The sequence below is a fragment of the Pleurodeles waltl genome, chromosome 6 (genome assembly GCF_031143425.1).
Source record: "Pleurodeles waltl isolate 20211129_DDA chromosome 6, aPleWal1.hap1.20221129, whole genome shotgun sequence".
NCBI lineage: Eukaryota > Metazoa > Chordata > Amphibia > Caudata > Salamandridae > Pleurodeles > Pleurodeles waltl.
Genome location: NC_090445.1, coordinates 1,590,660,886 through 1,590,679,128, shown reverse-complemented (window position 1 = coordinate 1,590,679,128; position 18,243 = coordinate 1,590,660,886). Strand labels below are relative to the sequence as shown.

The 18,243-nt window shown below is 43.4% G+C and overlaps 1 protein-coding gene across 1 annotated transcript in view; it reads left to right on the top strand.

Moving 5' to 3' along the window:
* The window catches only part of NOXA1 (NADPH oxidase activator 1), a 109,494-nt gene extending 92,450 nt beyond the window's left edge, over positions 1–17,044 (top strand). The window contains exons 13-16 of the mRNA XM_069241411.1: positions 8,480–8,658; positions 9,909–10,014; positions 11,875–12,007; positions 15,620–17,044. Of these exons, the coding sequence (XP_069097512.1) occupies positions 8,480–8,658; positions 9,909–10,014; positions 11,875–12,007; positions 15,620–15,753 (552 nt within the window). The 3' untranslated portion in view covers positions 15,754–17,044. The remainder of the gene's footprint in view (positions 1–8,479; positions 8,659–9,908; positions 10,015–11,874; positions 12,008–15,619) is intronic.
* Positions 17,045–18,243: the final 1,199 nt, after the last annotated feature.

The window sequence follows — 18,243 nt, the reverse complement described above, 5'->3', positions numbered from 1 at the left end:
AAAAACGAATACCCCTCAGCAATTTACATAACAGTGGGTCTTCTCCGTTTGGTTTACCCTGAATCAGCACGTGGCCTGCCGAAATAGCCGATCTGTAATTGTTAACCAACCTATAAGACAGGCCAGATTCAACTAAAGACGACAAAAAATCAATCATGGAACAGACATCTGCTTGAGAGGGCTCCAAACTCCTCTCGCCACACCAGCAAACCCATCTCTTCCATGCTGAAGCATAACACTTATGGGTATTACTGGAGCAGGCTGGTTGATAAAGGCTACAGCATTTGCCCAAATACCTGGCAAATTCCATCTACCCCCGAAACCTTCCAGGCCACCAGCTGCAGCTGATTAGATGAGATCAGAGGATGTGGAAGGCCCACTGGGTCCAGCAAAAGTTTCAGGAGATGAGTGATCTGAAGATGAAAGAAGCACAACATTTCTAAAGCCAGTGGGAACAATGGCTGAGCCATCTATAATGGAGGTATTAAGATCAGGTTGATTTTCTGACGACTCATCAGGGACCTCCATGTGGTTCAGCCACCAATTCATTTCCAGCCTGGCCTCTGCAGAGAGATGAATCTGATCGTGATACAATAGACTTTTCTGCAGGTGTTGAATCTTGAGGCACTGGAGAGCCCTGAAATGAAGGGGTCCTGGGAAAATTGCCTGAATAGACGAGGCTAGGAGACCCACGATCCGAGCTATGGATCTCATCAATATTGTCTGGGCTCGCAGGGAAGATCTCAACTCCTTGATATTCCAAATCTTTTCAGGAGGAAGAACTAACTGGGATAACACCAAATCGTTCTGAAGTCCCAAAAATACCATCTGTTGACAAGGGATCAGGGCCGGCTTCGGTTCGTTGATGACAAATCCCAGTTCATGTAACAACTGGATTGTCCATGATAAGTGACGGAGCACAGTCTGATGGACCTGCGCCATCAGGATTAAATCGTCAAGATAAATGATAACCTGATACTCCTGGTGCGGAGGGCTTCCGCCACAGGTCTCATCAGTTTGGTGAAACACCATGGGGATGATGAAAGACCGAATGGAAGGACCTTGTACTCGTAACATTGCCCTTGCCAAAAGAACTGAAGAAAACACCTGTGAGGAGGGAAGATGGGAACTGAAAGGTAAGCCTCTTTCAAATCTAGTCTCACCATCCAATCGCCCTCCTGGAGCACATCCCATAGAAGATCGATACCTTCCATTTTGAAATGCTGGTATATTAGCTACAAATTGAAGCTTTTCAAGTTGAGAACTAAAAAGAACTCCCCCTCTTTTTTGCTGACTAAAAAGACATTGCTGTCGAAACCCCTGGGTTGAGGAGAAGAATGACAAATGGTACCTTTTTGCAACAGGGACAGACTTTCCTCTGATACAAGCTTTTGATCTCGTAGGGAAAAAATATTTCCCCTGGTCGTGAATCCTGTTTCAGGGAAGTGTAAAATTCCAGTTTGAAACCCTGAACTGCTTCTAGAACCCAGGAGTCTGAGTAATGTTTGACCAATTGTGTAGGAACAACTGAATCCTTCCCCCCCCAAAATCACCTCTGAAGACGGTATTATCCTCACCTGAATGTCCTGTGTCTTGGCTGACTTTTTGATAGCCTCTGCCTCGACGGAAGCGCTGGTGACCTCCTCGAGGTCTGGAAGGGTAGAAGGTTTGGTCCGAGGCTTTGTCCTGCTAGGAATTGTGATATCTGTTGAAGGCCTTGTGCTGTGAGCCCTGGTAAAATTAGCGGCCTGACAAATGGGCTCTATAATATCCGGCCCTTCCAAAAAGGGTATTGGTGAAAACCTTTTTTAAAGGCAGGTGTGCCGTATCTAGGGTATTGTAGGTTGTCCGCAAACTTTGCCAGGTCCTTCACAAAGGGAGCCCCAAATAACAAACCTTGGGCAATGGGGCCAAATTCGGAGGAAGCGTAGCCATCATTTAACTTAGGATCTATACCCATGACAATTGAATGTTCAGTGGAATTAGCTAACTGACAGACTGCTGTCTGAGCCCAGCCAATTAAAACATCTGGATCCACCAGGGCACCAGACTCTTAGGCTGGGAAACCCAACTGCAACAGTTTTGTAATGGGACCTGAAATATCCAACAACTTATCCTGACAAGATCGCAAGGCTCTATCCAGTCCTTTTTTGGGATCCCTGGCCCACTTTTTCATAAAATTGACCATGGAGTGTCTGCTACCTTGCCTTCCAGATCTGGCCTGGGACATTCTGATTTGAGCCTCGCCCTGACCTCTTTGTTAAACCCTTGTCTCAAATGCAATTGTACATAGCTGGCAACCTCCGGAAGAGGGGACCGATTTGTGGAACGGGGAAGAATAATCTCTGAAGGATCGAAGGTAAGTACCTTAAGAGGGCTAGATCTCGTGTCTGCCCCTGTGCAAGATGTCTTTTCTTGCTAAAACCAGGAGTGTCATCTGATCGCTGTTGGAGTTCTCAAAAGCCTCAAAATGCCACATTTGTACTTTAGATTTACCCTTGCTTTTACCCTCTGACAACGAGGTAGATGCGGAATTAGGGTCAGTAGATGCATTCAGTGGAAGTAACCAGCCCTGTTGGCGAGTGAAACCTTTTAGGTGAGAGGTCAGGGCTCTAGAAATCTGGTCAGAGCTTTGCTGATTGACAATTGCACATTAGAGTCTAAAGCCTCCACCAGGCTTTCTTCAAAAGAAGGGGGAAACTCTTGGTATTCCCCCCGTCCTCCTCATTAGGATCATACTGGGCCATGATATATATTATATCTGTATATGTACCTTAGTACTAAATGGGGAGTGTAAACCCCGACAGGCTCAAATAATTGTCAATGAAAGTATGGAGGGAGGCGCCTGAAACACTCTAGGCAAAGCCTATGCTCAATTTTTACAACCCTGGGTACACTCTGATACCACGGAGTGTAGGGAGCAATCAAATGGCACAAATAATAATCAAAATGAATTCTGGGTAGAGGGATCAGGCTTGGGACGGTGAAGCACACCGCAACTCTGCCCCAGAACTTCAGAAAACCGCGATCGGACTTGCGGTATAATGCACGCGTGTGCCAGAAGCCTGAAAAAGTCCCGGAGGACAAGAACGAGGAGACGCGACCGACCAAAGATGGCGGCCGTGTCTCTGCTCCTACTCCCACTCCACAAAAAAAAAGTAAACGGGAAAGCCTTCGCGCCACGGGAGGCCGAAGCGCTCCCGAAATAGGAAATTTTAGTGCAATGAAACACAGTAGCGCTCGCGAAGCGACACGCTTAAACACACTTAAATGCAATCACCGAAGTATACAAGTAAATGACAAGCGTGTACTAACTGGCTGCGGAGCAGCAAAGAAAGAGGAAGTCTGATGATGTCAGGAGTGTATAAATGTGGGCTATCTCTATGGTTTGTCACATGTTTATGGTAGTTATGGGAAGTGTAGTTATTAAAAAAGATCTGTTTTAATTCGCTGCTGACAAAATATAGCATAGAAAGAGAAGCATAATCTGATCCTCCGGTCCTGACATAGAATTGGCTTACACTTGTTTGGCATATTTAATATGTACGTCCCTTGTAAAGTGGTGTACCATTTTACCCAGGGCCACTAATTTACCTATAAGTCCCTTGTAAATTGGCATATCATGTACCTAGGGACTGACAATTAAAAGCCACTGGTGGGTTTGCATCTCTGATTGAGCAACCCACAGGAGTAGCCTTTCAAACTTGTCTCAGGCCTGCCACTGCAGTGCCTGCGTGCTCAGTTTACTGACACATTGACTTGTCAGGTCAAACTACTTTCTAAGGCCTAAACTCCCTTTTTACTACGCCTACCTTACCCCAAACGTAGGCCCTAGATAGCCCTGTGGGAGGGGTGCTGTTTATGTAAAAGGTAGGAAATGTACCTTTATGTGTTTGCGTATTAGTGACAAACATCCTACTTTGTTTTTCACTACTGTGAGTGCTGCTCCTCTCATAGATTTGCATTAGGATTTTCCTTATATATGTCTAGGTGGTAATTTCTGATTTGTGAAGAGTAGTGTGGGCATGTTTGGTATGGCTGGAATGGTAGGGAGAAATCCTCCTTACTGTTGTAGTTTAATTTTACATTGCTGGGCATTTCTCTGTACCTATAACTCTAGTGCTTTGCAGCCTGTCTCCAATCCCCGTCTGGGGCAGAGTGATAGCTACACTTGGTGCATACTTTCCAGGCAGCCATCACACAGGAGGGGCTGGGTGTGACAGAAGATACATCTGCATACTGATAGTCACCCTGGGGATGGGGAGAGGGAGGGTCATTCACACTGCAATATCAACAGCTGTATCCTGCTCACAATGAGCTGATTACCCTCTACTAGTGTCTGGAGACAGGGGTGGGTTGAAAGAGTGTTGTGCTCCACCTGCAAGGGTTCCTTTGAAGTTACCCCCTGAACAAAGGCATTTTTGAGTATAAGTACAGCGGCTCGGCCCCTTGATGTTTAGAGCACTTTTAGGACCTGGGAATGAACCTCTGCCAGAAGGACTGCTGAGCTGCTAAAGGACTCATCTGGACTACTCTTCAGCTTGTTGCCCTGCTGCCAGCTGCTCCCTGACTTTGGGGTACCTGGGCACTAGGGTGCTACCTGGAGGAATCGCCCTTTGAGCTACTTGCATTGTTGTGTGCTGGCCTGCCTGGCAGCTTCCCCCTGCTTTGTGCTCAGTACTCTCCAGGGGCTTATTGGATCGTCCCCAAGAGTTTTCGAGAGTTGGTGGCCTGCCCTATGCCCTCAACAACCAGCGCGTGGGGAGCACTGTGTATGGCGTTTTGTTTACTCAGCCAGCGCAAGGAGAGCACTTCGTAACTCAGCGTGTGGTAAGCACTTTGACTGCTCCTACCACTGGGGAGCTGTGAGTGTCTGCTTCTCATCATCCATCTTTCCAGGTCAGCACGAGGAGGAAGCTGCTGTGTAAGGCCACTCTAGTCCCCTACAATTAGCGCATAGGGAGCACTTCATTTCACATGCCTTAAGGTCAGCATGTGTCCAGCTCTTCTCAAGGCGCCCCATGAGCAGCACTGGAGGAGACCCCCCTTCCCCTCGCTGCCTGGAGGGAGAACAGCATCACCAACACCACCCACCTGCTTGTGAGGATGGAGAGCAGCTAGAGTGGTAACCATTGCACAAGTGAAAAGCCCAAAAGACCCAGCCCACCTGCTTGCAAGCCTGCTGTTGCATCAAAGGAACCTCTCAGCATGCCTGCCCCCGCCAAGAGAGGAGCAGGAGGGGCTGCACGCCACGACTGAAGGCTGCGCAGCTTTCTGTGGTCAAAGGAAGGTACTGTTGGAGGGGAGGGCTCTTCCGGCACTAGGGTAGCTGCCTTGCGCCTCTCCTGATGGTGGTAGTTGGAAGAGCAGCCGCGCTGTATACCCACGGCAGCTGCACTGGCATTACCTGTACACGAGGGGATCCATTGGGTTCCCCCACCGATCTCTGCAGAGGATGTATGCCCCTCCCCCCCTTTTTGTCTCTCAAAAACGCACCCGAGGGCACTTGTTCTGTGGGGTGCTGGGGCTGTCGTTCAACATTCCAGGACGGATCCCCCCAGCGGAGGCCCTGGTTAAATGTTGCATGTGGGAAATTGCTATAAATACTGCATCACTGGTAGTAGGTGTGCAGGTGCTCCTGCGGCCCTACATTTTATCCCAGCAAACCATCTTGTTCAACCAGACTCACCAGGATTACACTGACCCAGCTAACAGGGGAGCAAGGGTTTCTGCATCTACTTGGCCTTATTATTGTTGGTGTCTATGGTGATATTCTGTGATCCCAGCATTTCTGGTGACAGTGATTTAGGTGTTTCTCCTTAAACAGTTTACATATGGTATCCATGGATCAAGTGTTCTTTTTCAGAATCTGCACAGTATTCATGAACTGTGTCATTTTTATCTTGCAGGATTAGGGTAACAAGTGCTATTTCAGTATTAGCATAATATGCAACGTAATTATAATTCATGATGTTTTGGTCGGCAACTAAATATATAAAATACTATACATATTTTTATACAATCCCGTGTGGAATCTCTTTTGTGGGCAATATACTGTGTCACTGGTGTGAGTGTGTTGCACAAACGCTTTACACATGAGATCTGGGGATAAGCATGACTGCTCTGTGGCAACTTATAGGTGGTGTGCACAAGTTATCTTTGGTGTGTAACTGGCTCGCCCTGACTAGAGTGTTGGGTTCTGCCTCGCCGAGGTGCATACCCTAACCAACCAGAAACCCCATTTCTAATAGGAACAATTGTATTAGGAAGAAGAAACAATCATAAATAATAAGTGTGGGCAAGTGAATTGAGGACTGAGAGAAAACATGTTAGTTAAGGAAGACCAAAGAATCAGGGAGTCAAGGACCTTTGCTATATCGGTGGCAAGTAATTTTTGCTGCTAGCACAGTATGTTATTACAGAGAAAACAGGTGCATTGTGGAAGGGTGATATATAAAATCCTGTTTACCAATCACATACTCTGCAATTCTGTAAATAGGATGAATTCTGACCCATGAAAAGCTTTTATAAATGAGCTAAACACATTTTACGAGTTGGAAATCTTTTTCAGAAAAGCAAATTGTGTTTAAAAATGGTTACGGATTCGATATGTGAAAGGGGCATGTTTTGGGTATCCTTTCAAAATACTGAATCAGTACCCTATGTATCAATTGTTTGCAACGTAATTCTGGTCACAAACTATTGAAAAGTTACCCCCTCCCAAGTTGGGATGGTAATGCATTTGGAAAAGGAAACTGGTCCCTTGAACCTCTTTCCCCTCCGTGAACTGAGCTAGTAGCTTCAGGGTAAGTAGTCAGTGGTCCAGGGGATCAATGCCAACACTCAATGAAATGTTTTAAAACTAAAACCTTTTTTTTTTAAGCAGCACTTTTTCCTTTCAGGAAAAAAAAAATGTTTTCTGTTTGAAATGGACAGACATAGCGGTCTGTTGTCCGTTGCAGGCCACCATCCTTTTCTTTCTAGCAAGTCAGAGAGAATCACAATTTGCGTCCTGTCTAATGAATATTCATTAGGCCGGTAGCTCTGATACTCCCTGCTGAATCACCATTTTTTAAACCAACCTATTAATACATAGATGGGTTCGCAAAACAATTTAGTGCTTGCAAAAACTCGAAAGAATTGTGACCACAGTTTCAGTATCTGTTTTAGTTTGAAGAGGATCATTGTATGCTGGAGAAGAAGATGCTAGGTGTATCTGATACTAAACAGAATGTGGGTGAACTAGATGGCACTTTTATCACTGAAAACACATAGATAGATGTGGCAAGGAGAGAGCAGGCTGTTTGAGGAGGAAATGGTAGGTATGTTTAGGTATGATGAGTAGGGGAAAGCAGATGCATTGGCAACGGTGTATATTTGAAAGGAAGGTGTGTCTATGTCGACAGTGCTTGAATGTGCATGTGCATTGGGAGGGAAGACTTCCCATTTTGGAGGGGAAGAGGGGTGATGTTTTTAGCATTAAAACACGTTTATTGAGGACCTGGTGCTGTGGGAAGAAATGAGTAGGTGTAGGACACAAATATTTAGATGGAGAAAGTAGAGGAGGTGGACAGGCATGGTAAGAGGGTATGTGTGTTTGGTATTAGATTGTAGATGTATTGAGACAACGAGGGCTGGTATGTTAAAAAGTAGAGGGTCATCTATTCAGGAAGAAAGGGCAGGCATATTGAGGATAATAGTGCCATTGTATCATTGGAGATAGGGTAGGTATATTGGGAGTAGGTTGCCTGTTGAGTAGGGGCTCGTTGTACAAAGATGGAGAGCGTAGGTGCATAGACTGAGATAGGGCAGACTGATCCAGTATAGAAGACTGGAGTCACTCTAGAAGAAGACACCTGTGTATTAGGGAGAGCGCAGTTTTGAAGAGCTGAAGATGTGACATGTTGAGAAGGTGGACTGGGTAGGTGCATTGGGGAAGAAGTGTACTGGGGAAGGAACGGCTGCTGTGATGTAGTTGAGAATGTAAATATATAATGGAGTGGAAGACAGACTATAGAGGCATGGGAGCTGATGTGTTGATGGGGGAAACGTATATTGTAACATGAAAGAGAGGATCATTGAAATGAAAAAGAAGGCCCAAAAATGTATTAATAGTCACAGTTTTGAAGAGGTTGGCTGTATTGAGTGCAGGGCAGGTGGTTTACAGATTAGTGAATCAGTTTATTGAGAAGCAAGTTGTACAGAGGAAAAGAGGACAGCTGTTTTTGAGGAGAAGAGAACAGGAGGAATGAAAAAAATGTAGTCTTGGTTACTGAGGAGTAGAAGGTAGGCACAGCAGACGGAAGAGAGGGACAGCAGGGGCACAATGCCCCAGGTATTGTGATTCATATAGACCAACATTGTGTTGTAGGAGAGTAGCACATGAAACAGGAGTTGTGGCGGGGGAGCATAATGTCCTGAGCCTAATGATGACCATTATGTTGGCTTGATGCTGTTTTCATGTGTTTTTGCCTGACAGGAAGCAGAGCCCCTGCATAGGGGAGCTTCATCCGATGCACAAAATACAATAGTCTTAAATGTGCACTGCAGCTACAGAGTGACCCTCCAAGTGAGGCCAAACACGTCCCTACCAGACCTGCATATCCTGTTGAAAGAGAAGCTCAGGTGCCAAGCAGACAACACAACCATGCAGCTCAGGTCTGTCCATACTAAATCTTGCCCTCCTTCATTTCAACTTTCGCTGTTAATACATGTTGTTCATTTCTTCGTCTGGTCTTCTTTCTCTTATTACTCTTTCTTGTCATCTGTGCTTATCTTTCTCTTCCTTGTATGTTTCTTGGTTCTCCCCAGTGTAGTAGTTAGTGCTTAGGAGACCATCAAATGTCATTTCTTTAGTCATCTACTCTTCATGCTACCTGGGCACCTCCATGATGAGTCCTTGGTTGAAAGTTAGAAGCATCTAACATCTCCTTAAATCACAGTTTATTTAATGTTAATCATGTGATTTGTACATATATATGCTCCACTTAGATCCTATAGATTACTGCTGCCTTCAGTTTGATCAAGGCCCAAGTCAGCAACCACAGGCTTAAAAGCACATTTTGGTCATGCAAAATGAATGTGACTGTCTGCATCCCCATCTAGCTGGACAGTTCCACTGTTTTTCCCTAGGAGGCAGCTCCTTCCTTAGATAGCTTTTAGAGACATCCACTTGTGCTAATTTAACTGAAGACATTGCATTGGTTACTGTTATGACCAGACCCTCTTGACCAAAAGCATGTGTTTCCAGGTCAACCTGCTTGTGCGCACAAGATTTTTACCTCCTGCTGAAGCCAGTAAAATATGATTCTATCAGAGTAGTTTACAAACCAAAACTAACTTTCTGCTGGATATAATAACACAGTTGCATAGCTGGCACCTCCCAATGTCACAGGGGTAATTTTCAACCAGTTATCACTATCACGCCAATGCCATTTTGGATGCAGGGACTTGTGGTTTCCTTTTTCTCATTATACGAATGGGTCTTTATGTTCAACCTTGAAGAGTGCCCATCAGTACAAGTGGCTCGGTGGTAGCTATGTGACTTTGACCTCACTGGCATTTAAAAAGACAAGACCCCTTAACAACAAGTAGGAGCAAAGTGGTGGAAGGAATACTTTAATTAATCTCACCCACTGGCAATGAATCTGGCTACATTCCATGCCATCATTTTTTACACACTCTGCCACTCTAGTCTTCCTCTAGTAGTGGCAGTCCAGCCCATACTGCCAGGGGTCCTCTGTATTGGTACAAAGAAGCACCCTAGACCAGTTTTAGCTTACTTGCACATTACTAAGTATGTAAATGTCAAGGTCTGTAGAACACATGCTTTGAATCTTTTGAGAGTCTCCTACGATTTCTATAAGTAAATTCAGGAAATATGTAATCATATTATTGGGTTGGTACAGTTACAGGGATCCAGACAGCCAAGAGTTAACACCCGTGTCAGGAAACGAGGACCTTGAGAAGTTGTGGGAACAGGCAGTAGATGGGACAGCGTCCCTCTGGTGCAAGGTAAGAGCATTATGTCCTACATGGTAATTGATGTTGACAACACTCTCTAGCCCATAGATACTCATTGCTTCATTACACTGGATGCATGATATGTTATTATTAACCTGTTTTATGTAGGGTTTAGTAACACAGTGTTACCATTCGCATGCACTGTAAATAACAGGTGTTACTATTACAAAATTTAACTGTACCAAATTTAGAAGGATGAAAGAAAATGTTGTTCCTAATGTGATGATAGCCTACAAATCTCTTCAGACAGCTGCAGCAAGTACATAGCCTCGCTGAACCATCATACTAGCATACAGGAATGGGTCAGTCAGTGGAGCGCCTTTACTGTACGACATGTCTATTAGAATGTAGAAATGACAGCCCTGTCATGTTAGGGACCATGTGTGAGAGAAGCAAAGAATAGTGAGAGTGGTTGTCTCTGTACCTACGAAGAACTAATCCCAGCTACGTCCTCAGATGGACTGGCTGGTTGTATGTGTTCCTGACAAAAAAGTTATCTAAAGAAGGTGATTTTCATGAGAGGTTTTTGGCCAACCTTTCTTCATTTTGTCTTGAAGAATGACTAGGCCATGTTGACGAAACAAACCTGGTGAAGTCCATTCTTGAAGAAAAATATGTTTCTTCATGGTAGTTGTTTGTGTCTTTTAAGAGTAGGCTCCCCTCTTTTATCCTCTTGATTCTAATTTTTGTTTTTTAAAGCAGCTTTGTTTTTTCTTATGTACCGGTTTGTAGTAGACATAAAAGAAAGACTGTGTGGATTTTTTTAACCTGAACATTTACCTTTTCCATGTAAACATTTCTGTGGAAATTATATTTCATCATTTTGACTTTTCTCCAAAATAAAGTTTTGTTGTCTGATTTTATCAGACTGACTTTCTTCAATTTGGAATTTCTTCATAATGACGGAATGATCAACTGGCCATACCGGACATACGGAGATCCCACACTTAGCTGGAGAATATGTGGCTACTCACAGGGTTAAATGCGATGTGGTATCCCTGGCCTACCAAGTCCTAAGAGAGCAATACACAATTTCCTTACCAGCACAGAACTAATTTGTTGTTGCAGGGAAATAATGTTCTTGGTTACTGTGCCAACCACTGGAATATTTGTAATATTTTATGAGCTTCTCTTCAGAGCACAATTTAACCGTGTCTTTCTCAATGATTTGGAAAGTCATGCAGTAAAATTACTATTGTGACCACGTTAAAAAAAACATTTTCTGGAGTTGGACAAGTCCAAGCATCCCTTGAGAAAAAGGTGTTCAGTGAGTGCTTTATGCTTTTTTGACCGGGGGCTTCTTTTTGCTACTAATGCAGCCATGCTAAACACGCTCTGAGAATGTATATGATTTTTAGGAGGGTTAAACAAGCTTTGTACGGGCATCAGAAGATGCTGTGACAGACCTCTGCCCCAGAAATGGCAGGTGATCCCAAGAATTGTCATAAGACCCTCTCCCTGGAACTGGCTCCCCCTCACTGAAACCCATAAGGTGTGTCCCATGTGCTTTCTCTACCGACCTCCTGGCTAATGCATTTGGGCCAGGATTGCTGTTGGGTTTATCAGGTCGTACTTCTGGATCATTGCGATGTAGTTACTTCTTATGTAATGCTTAACTCCCTTTTTGCAGTTTATACCTCCTCCCAGCAGAGCAGGTGGGCCTGGATCTATGCAATGTAGTTACTTCTATGTAATGCTTAACTCCCTTTTTGCAGTTTATACCTCCTCCCAGCAGAGCAGGTGGACCTTTCCTGCACCTAGAAGTATCTTTGCATCTCAACTATGGGGATGGTAGTGAGTCTTGCGTCAAAAATAAATCTTCTGAATTGTGTTCTTTTATTTTTCCACCAGAAGTCATCGGATTCCAGTCCCTTAAGTGGCAGGTCCATTCTTTACCAGATGGTGGCACTGTATGCATACCCCGCAGAAGGCCCTGAAGACCTCCAATTTGAAAAGGGAGATGTGCTGGACATCCTGTCAGAAGGTGAGATATTTTACCTCAGTAGTCGCTTACTGATTCCCACCAGGCAAAGACTCTACACCGATGGTCCTATGAGAACTCCACTTTGTAAAGTGAAGGGCGATCCAGCTGATACCGCTGGGACCTTATTTGAGTATGTGGCAATATTCCTGTAAATCTGTAACATCCGCATAGGCTGGATAAACCTCATACCCAGCTGCCAGGCGGTACCATGTTATGTCTGACGTCATTTGCCAGTCTAGGCTGTTTGTTCAACAATATTCTGCACTTTGATGCTTGGAGGCGTGTACATGAGGTCAAAAGTCATGACTGTCTCATTGTTTTGCACATGACGTGGCCACGTGGAACTTCTGACCTTCATTACTTTGACCTTCCTTCTCCATGTTTAAAAGGAAAAACCTCCATGTACTTCATTGTGATGTTTATGATGCCACTCATTACAATTTGCCCAGCTCACGAAGATGAAGCACATTATATTGTAATATAAAGCATGATGCCCATGAGAGCAGAATCCCTGCCAGATTATTCTGGATTTTTACACGAGATAAATGTATATACAGTTAATCTAAAATGGATTTGTATACACAGGTAGAAGTTATCCTGAAAATCTACCACAGTTCTGCTCTTTGCGGACCAACATTGGAAATTCTTGATGTAAAGGGTTTTGTGATTTTTCCAGAAATAAACGTACTTTAATGTGTGGAAATGAAAAGTCAAAACAAGCCCTATCTGCGCAAAATGCAAGCATCAGATCTGCAGGTTTATCTACATAATCATTGTTTGTCATATGCTAAAAATACTTATTAAAGTATTCTTTTCTTTAATATCTGTTTACATTGGTCAGCCGGCAAGTATTTTAAACATATTCCATTATTATAAAATTTGTTTCAACCAAAAACACCTCCTGTGATAAAACTTTTGCTAAATCGGAAATAGAACCCTGTTATAGGAGACCTGTTTTATTGGATGGTGCTAATACACTTACCTTCTTTTCTGATGCCATTTCTTTATGATGCAAAATTGGTCTGCTGGATTAACATGCATTGGCAAAGTCAATACGCCTGGTTTTAATGTGCCAGTATATCAACAAAAGGCACTCACAAGTGCTGATGATAGGTGTTGCATGCTCAAATGCTTTATATCACATCAATAGCCGCCGTTATGGCTATGTTGTTGATCAGAAAAAATATTATTTTCTTTCTAAAATGTATATCGGAGATCAGTTATTGAATGTGACAAACATTAAGATGATTGAGTATAATTTTCAGATGTAAAATTAATAGCAAATAATGCATTCAAATGGAAGCACTTCCTAAAGGCAGAATGACGCACCAAACAGCGCTTTGAATGAAATGAGCGAGTGATACTCACCTGGGTGTATCCAAAGTGCACTATATATATATCCTCTCACGTAGTCATTTCCCCAACTCGTGGTTCACAAGACAGAGACAGATCCACAGCAGGTACCGGTGCTCGGTAACGACTTGCTTTACTGTAAGCCAGCAGTCCATCAAACAAATGCAAAAAACAAAATGAAAAAGTTAACGCGGGCGACGTGTTTCAGCTCAACGCCTCTTCTGGGCCTATATTACTATCATGGTGGATCCTATTTATTTACATAGTTCTTTCTCCATTTCATTGGCCCACAAAACACTGGAGCATTCAGCACCCAACCATAAGACTCGTTTTAGTCCCTATTTTAACTCTTATCGTTGAGTTTGCAATCCATGGTGTACGGCATTCGATGCCTTATATTATTACATGTAAAAAATGGCAATTTCCTTTCAGATTTTAAAGATAAAGTACACATTCCTCTTCTTTGTCCGTTTCTTATATGTTTGCACCCCTCTCCCCCACCTCGATAATCTCATTGTGTAATGCACGTCCCGTGTCATTCCTAACCGTAATCGAACTGTAAGTAGCAATTCGCAACATAACAAGTGCAATACATCCACAATGCTCACAAGTGCCATAAAACTTATCGAGCCATTCCGATGCCCTGATTGAAGATTATTTATATGAACCCTGATGGAAAATATCAATTGTAAGGGACATCAAGGTGACCATTCACTGGTTAGATGCAATACCAATCATCAAGTCATATGTATGAAGCGTCTACTGCTTATTCATAGGCAACATCGGCACAACCCATATTGCACATCCCTTGTGGTGTAAACATGGCTTCAATTTCCACTAGCAATCTATGTAAAGTGTCTAGTACGAATTTAAAAAAACAAAACAATGATACATATTGCACATTCTCCATAATTTAAATATGACATTGGATGCTATTATCCGTGCAAACTCACATGACCCACTACATGAGCAGAATTTGAATATTATCATTTGGCTACAGTACTAATGACAATTGAAGTGACCTGTGTCGAATGAGGTGATGCATGGTACATATTGTACATTCCTCATGATGTAAACATAAATTATCTTCTTATCTGCACAAATTCGCATGAACCACTCCATAAGTAAGATTCAACCACGATCTTTTGTTTACAGTTCTGAGAAGCAATTAAGGTGACCTATGCTCAATGTCTTGAAGGATGGCATCTTCATGGTATCTATTAGGCCATATAAAAAGCATCCCACGTTTGCATTACTTTTCGACATGTGATAAAAATTAAAAATATTCCTCAAACTTAGTTCTCTTTGAGAATTGAGGAATTTTGTTTTTTTTCAATAGATGTTTTCCTTTCTGGTCTCACAAGTACAAGGTTTCCCAGAAACAAAACCTGGAGATTTCTATTATGTAGGTCCGGCACGGTGATCTTCAGCCTTTCGAAGATCTTTTCCTAATAAGGGTTCTTGTAAAAAATATATATCAATAGCTGTGATATGAGGATTTGAATTATGCTGATGACATAGCACCTCTAGCATTTCAAGCCCAATCATTAAGTGAAGAAATGATTTTAGACTTCATGATAATGGAATGGCATCATGAGATATCTTCATTTGCGTGAATCGTGTGCTTTCGCTTCATTATTGATAAATATATGGTAATTATTTTAATTATGCCAGAGGATGATGATGAGTTAAAAAAGAGAATTTATAGAAGTAATTGATAAAGAACACTGAATTGCAGTGTGGTCACTTTGGTGGATGTGTTTGATGTATACAGTTAGGTTGGAATTATGTGGCAACGAAGAACCAAATTATACAGCATGGTGACTAAACTGACTAAATGATGTATCAAGAAAATGCAGTTTATACAGCATATTCTGTAACAGTATCTTTTCACGATTGTGTCATTTTAACACACAGGTTTCACCTCATTTGTACCAGCATAATGTCTGAATATTACACTCAGGATCTGGAAGATGACCACTTAGCCTTTGTCATGGGCCTGTCAATGGGTGGCAGCAGGTGTTGTGTTTTGTTGAAACTGCTAATATGTGTAAATTAGAAACAAGTTTTTTCTTGAAATATGGAAATGATGTGGCAAGTGGCATTACCCACAATTGTACTGAAAGTGCGAAGGCTGCGAGTCTGCTGGTCCTTTGCTCAATGCCTCTTACACATTTGGATAGTATTGAGTGTCACAATGTTATATTTTGTTTGAAACCACATACTGACTTCTCTTCCTTCTCTTTTATCTTTTGCAAGTGAATGAAGACTGGCTAGAAGGCCACTGCCACGGAAAAATTGGAATTTTCCCAAAATGCTTTGCATCTCTAGATGTGGATGAAAAATCTTTCACCATACACAAGACGCCATCGGATCCCAAAGCTGTGGCTTGAGCTTCAGTGGCCTCAGCAATGACCATGCCAACCCACGTTACAGTAGATTCTGCAGTTACGTGAGCCTTGTCTCACTCTCACTAAAGGGCTCTCTGGAGTTCTAAGCTGACAGATTTCCACGGAAGCGATGACGTGCACCTGAACAGCCAATGAGTGGGTTACATATCTGAAGTCTGACTGCATCCCACACTGCAGCAACCGTGGCCATGTGACCTCTAACAACCTATGGGACCTCCCTATGGACAGAGCATTTCTACTCTGCAGACTTATATATAGAAGCAGTGGCATGTTTCACACCAGAGACAGCTGCATTTCTTTATGTACAAATTGTTCACGCTGCCAATAAAATCATGAACACAATGGAGAGACAGAATATTTTTGGTGAAAAGTAAAAACCTCTTATACTCATCACAGAGCGTTTGAACACGTTTCTCTTTTCAAGCTGTTGAGAAGGAAGTAGACAGTGGCAGCTAGTGACATTTGAAAGTGGATGGGCGGAAAAGTTCATGATGAGTGCCCTGTGTTGAGTGAGCGTAGTGAGCGAGCCCGACTGTCATAAGTGGAGTTTGGGGGTGTTCTCCCACAGAACATATTTTTTAAAAAGGTAGGGCAAATGGTGCATTTTCAGGCAAATTTGAGGAAGTAAGAAGGTTAATAAAACAATCGTGAAAGTGGAGTTATGACATCAATAAAGGGACTTCATATGACAATGACATGGGTAGCTGCTTGTTCAGTACTAGTGGTACAGCACTAGTTGATCTAACAGTAGAATTTCAAGTGTTGTAACTAGCACTGCACAGTAAAGAACAGCAGGGATTGTGCCTTGTGTTACACTAAATTTACACACAACACAATCACTGCTACTCATTCATGTGCTACAAAAATAATGTTTTATTTTTAGATGTTCTGCAATTGCTTCTCAGTAACAATCCACATCTGCATCTTAAGGTAACTTAACTCCCAACAGTGACCTGTTCACAAGAGCAGAAGTGCATCAAAGGCAAGTGGGGCCTCCTGGGATTTCCTATCTCAAAGATTACACAGTGTACAGCCCAAGGCAATATGTCAGTGCCAGCCTATGGAATCTGTTACCAGACCCTGTGATTTATATTATGTCCTGACAAATAGCTTGAATTTTATTGCTTGCATTCGAATGCCCCTGCTGTTAGAAAACCAGTTAATGTAGGCTGCAAGACATTTGTCAGCCCATAAAGACAGCACATAGGGCTCAGGAGTCAGGATGTAAACTAGGACTGTTACCTTCAGCAGTGGCCCTCGCAAATCTCAAGGGGAGGAGTGGGGGGGAATGGGACGGAATTGGAGGGGGGGAAATAAATAATGAAAACACTTACGTTACAACCCTCTCCATCTCGTGCCACCTCGCACTCCTCTTCCTTCCATGTGGAGTCCCATCATTCGTTGGGACACCGGCAGAGGCTCTCCAGCAATATTGACGCTGCTTACATGCTAAACCTAGCATGTAAGCAATGTCAGAATTGGTCTGAGCGGCAGTCACTGCCACTCAGACACAAGCCTGGGGTCTGTGCTGTTTCTCCAGCCCGACTGTGTTTGCAGCTGGGCTAGAGATACCTATGTGCGCATGTGTGTTTGGCCGGCCTCAGATGGCCTGCCAAACACACATATGCACTTAGTGCACTCTTCCCTCCTCCAACTTCCTGTGGCCCAGCCCCGCCCTTTCTCTGTACTGCTGGTTGAACCAGTACTGCTGGTTGAACCAGCAGCTGTAAAATGAAACGATAGAAAACTATTGTTTCATTTTTCATCTCCTGGCTCTTGGCGTGGGGGGTGACATTCCTTCGCCATAGCGAATGAGCCGCTCCTGGACCTTGCGCTGCAATTGGTACTGGTGATAGAGTGCTGAAGACGCACCCAAAGAGAGAGATCAGATTAACCAGCACTGCATCTGAGGGAAGCCAAAGAAAGCACCCTTACTACAGCTGGCAGTGGAACCAAGGGGGCACATAAGGTCTGAAAGTGTGCAGTATAGTCAAGGAACCACAGACATTAACAGTGCAGAGCACATTGCTACATAGGATTACGCAGAGACGCTGCCCATCCAGTAGAGCTTAATGTGCACATAGAAGCACTGCGCAGCAGCGCTGCCTAATATTTTGAGATGAAAAGACGTGACATCGGCTGTACTTATGACAAACATTAATGCTGCTACAGGGGTCGTGGTGAAAGTGCCCCGAACTCACATCTCGCTACCGCACTGACTTGACACTTATATAGTAGGCAAAGCAAACAGACAAAATGCATACCAAACTTTCTTTCGACAAAAAGGCAGTGTACCAGAGGTCAGAAAGGTCCTGCGGACAAAGGACAGGCAACCACAGGTCACAAGACAAGAGTTACATCATGAAAGGCAAGGCTCCTTCACTGTGGCCCAGCAGCAAAGCCTGATCAGCCCTGAGTGTGTGCAGCTCACACCAGAGTCTGCCTACACTTCCAGCCAGACTAAGCTGGTAA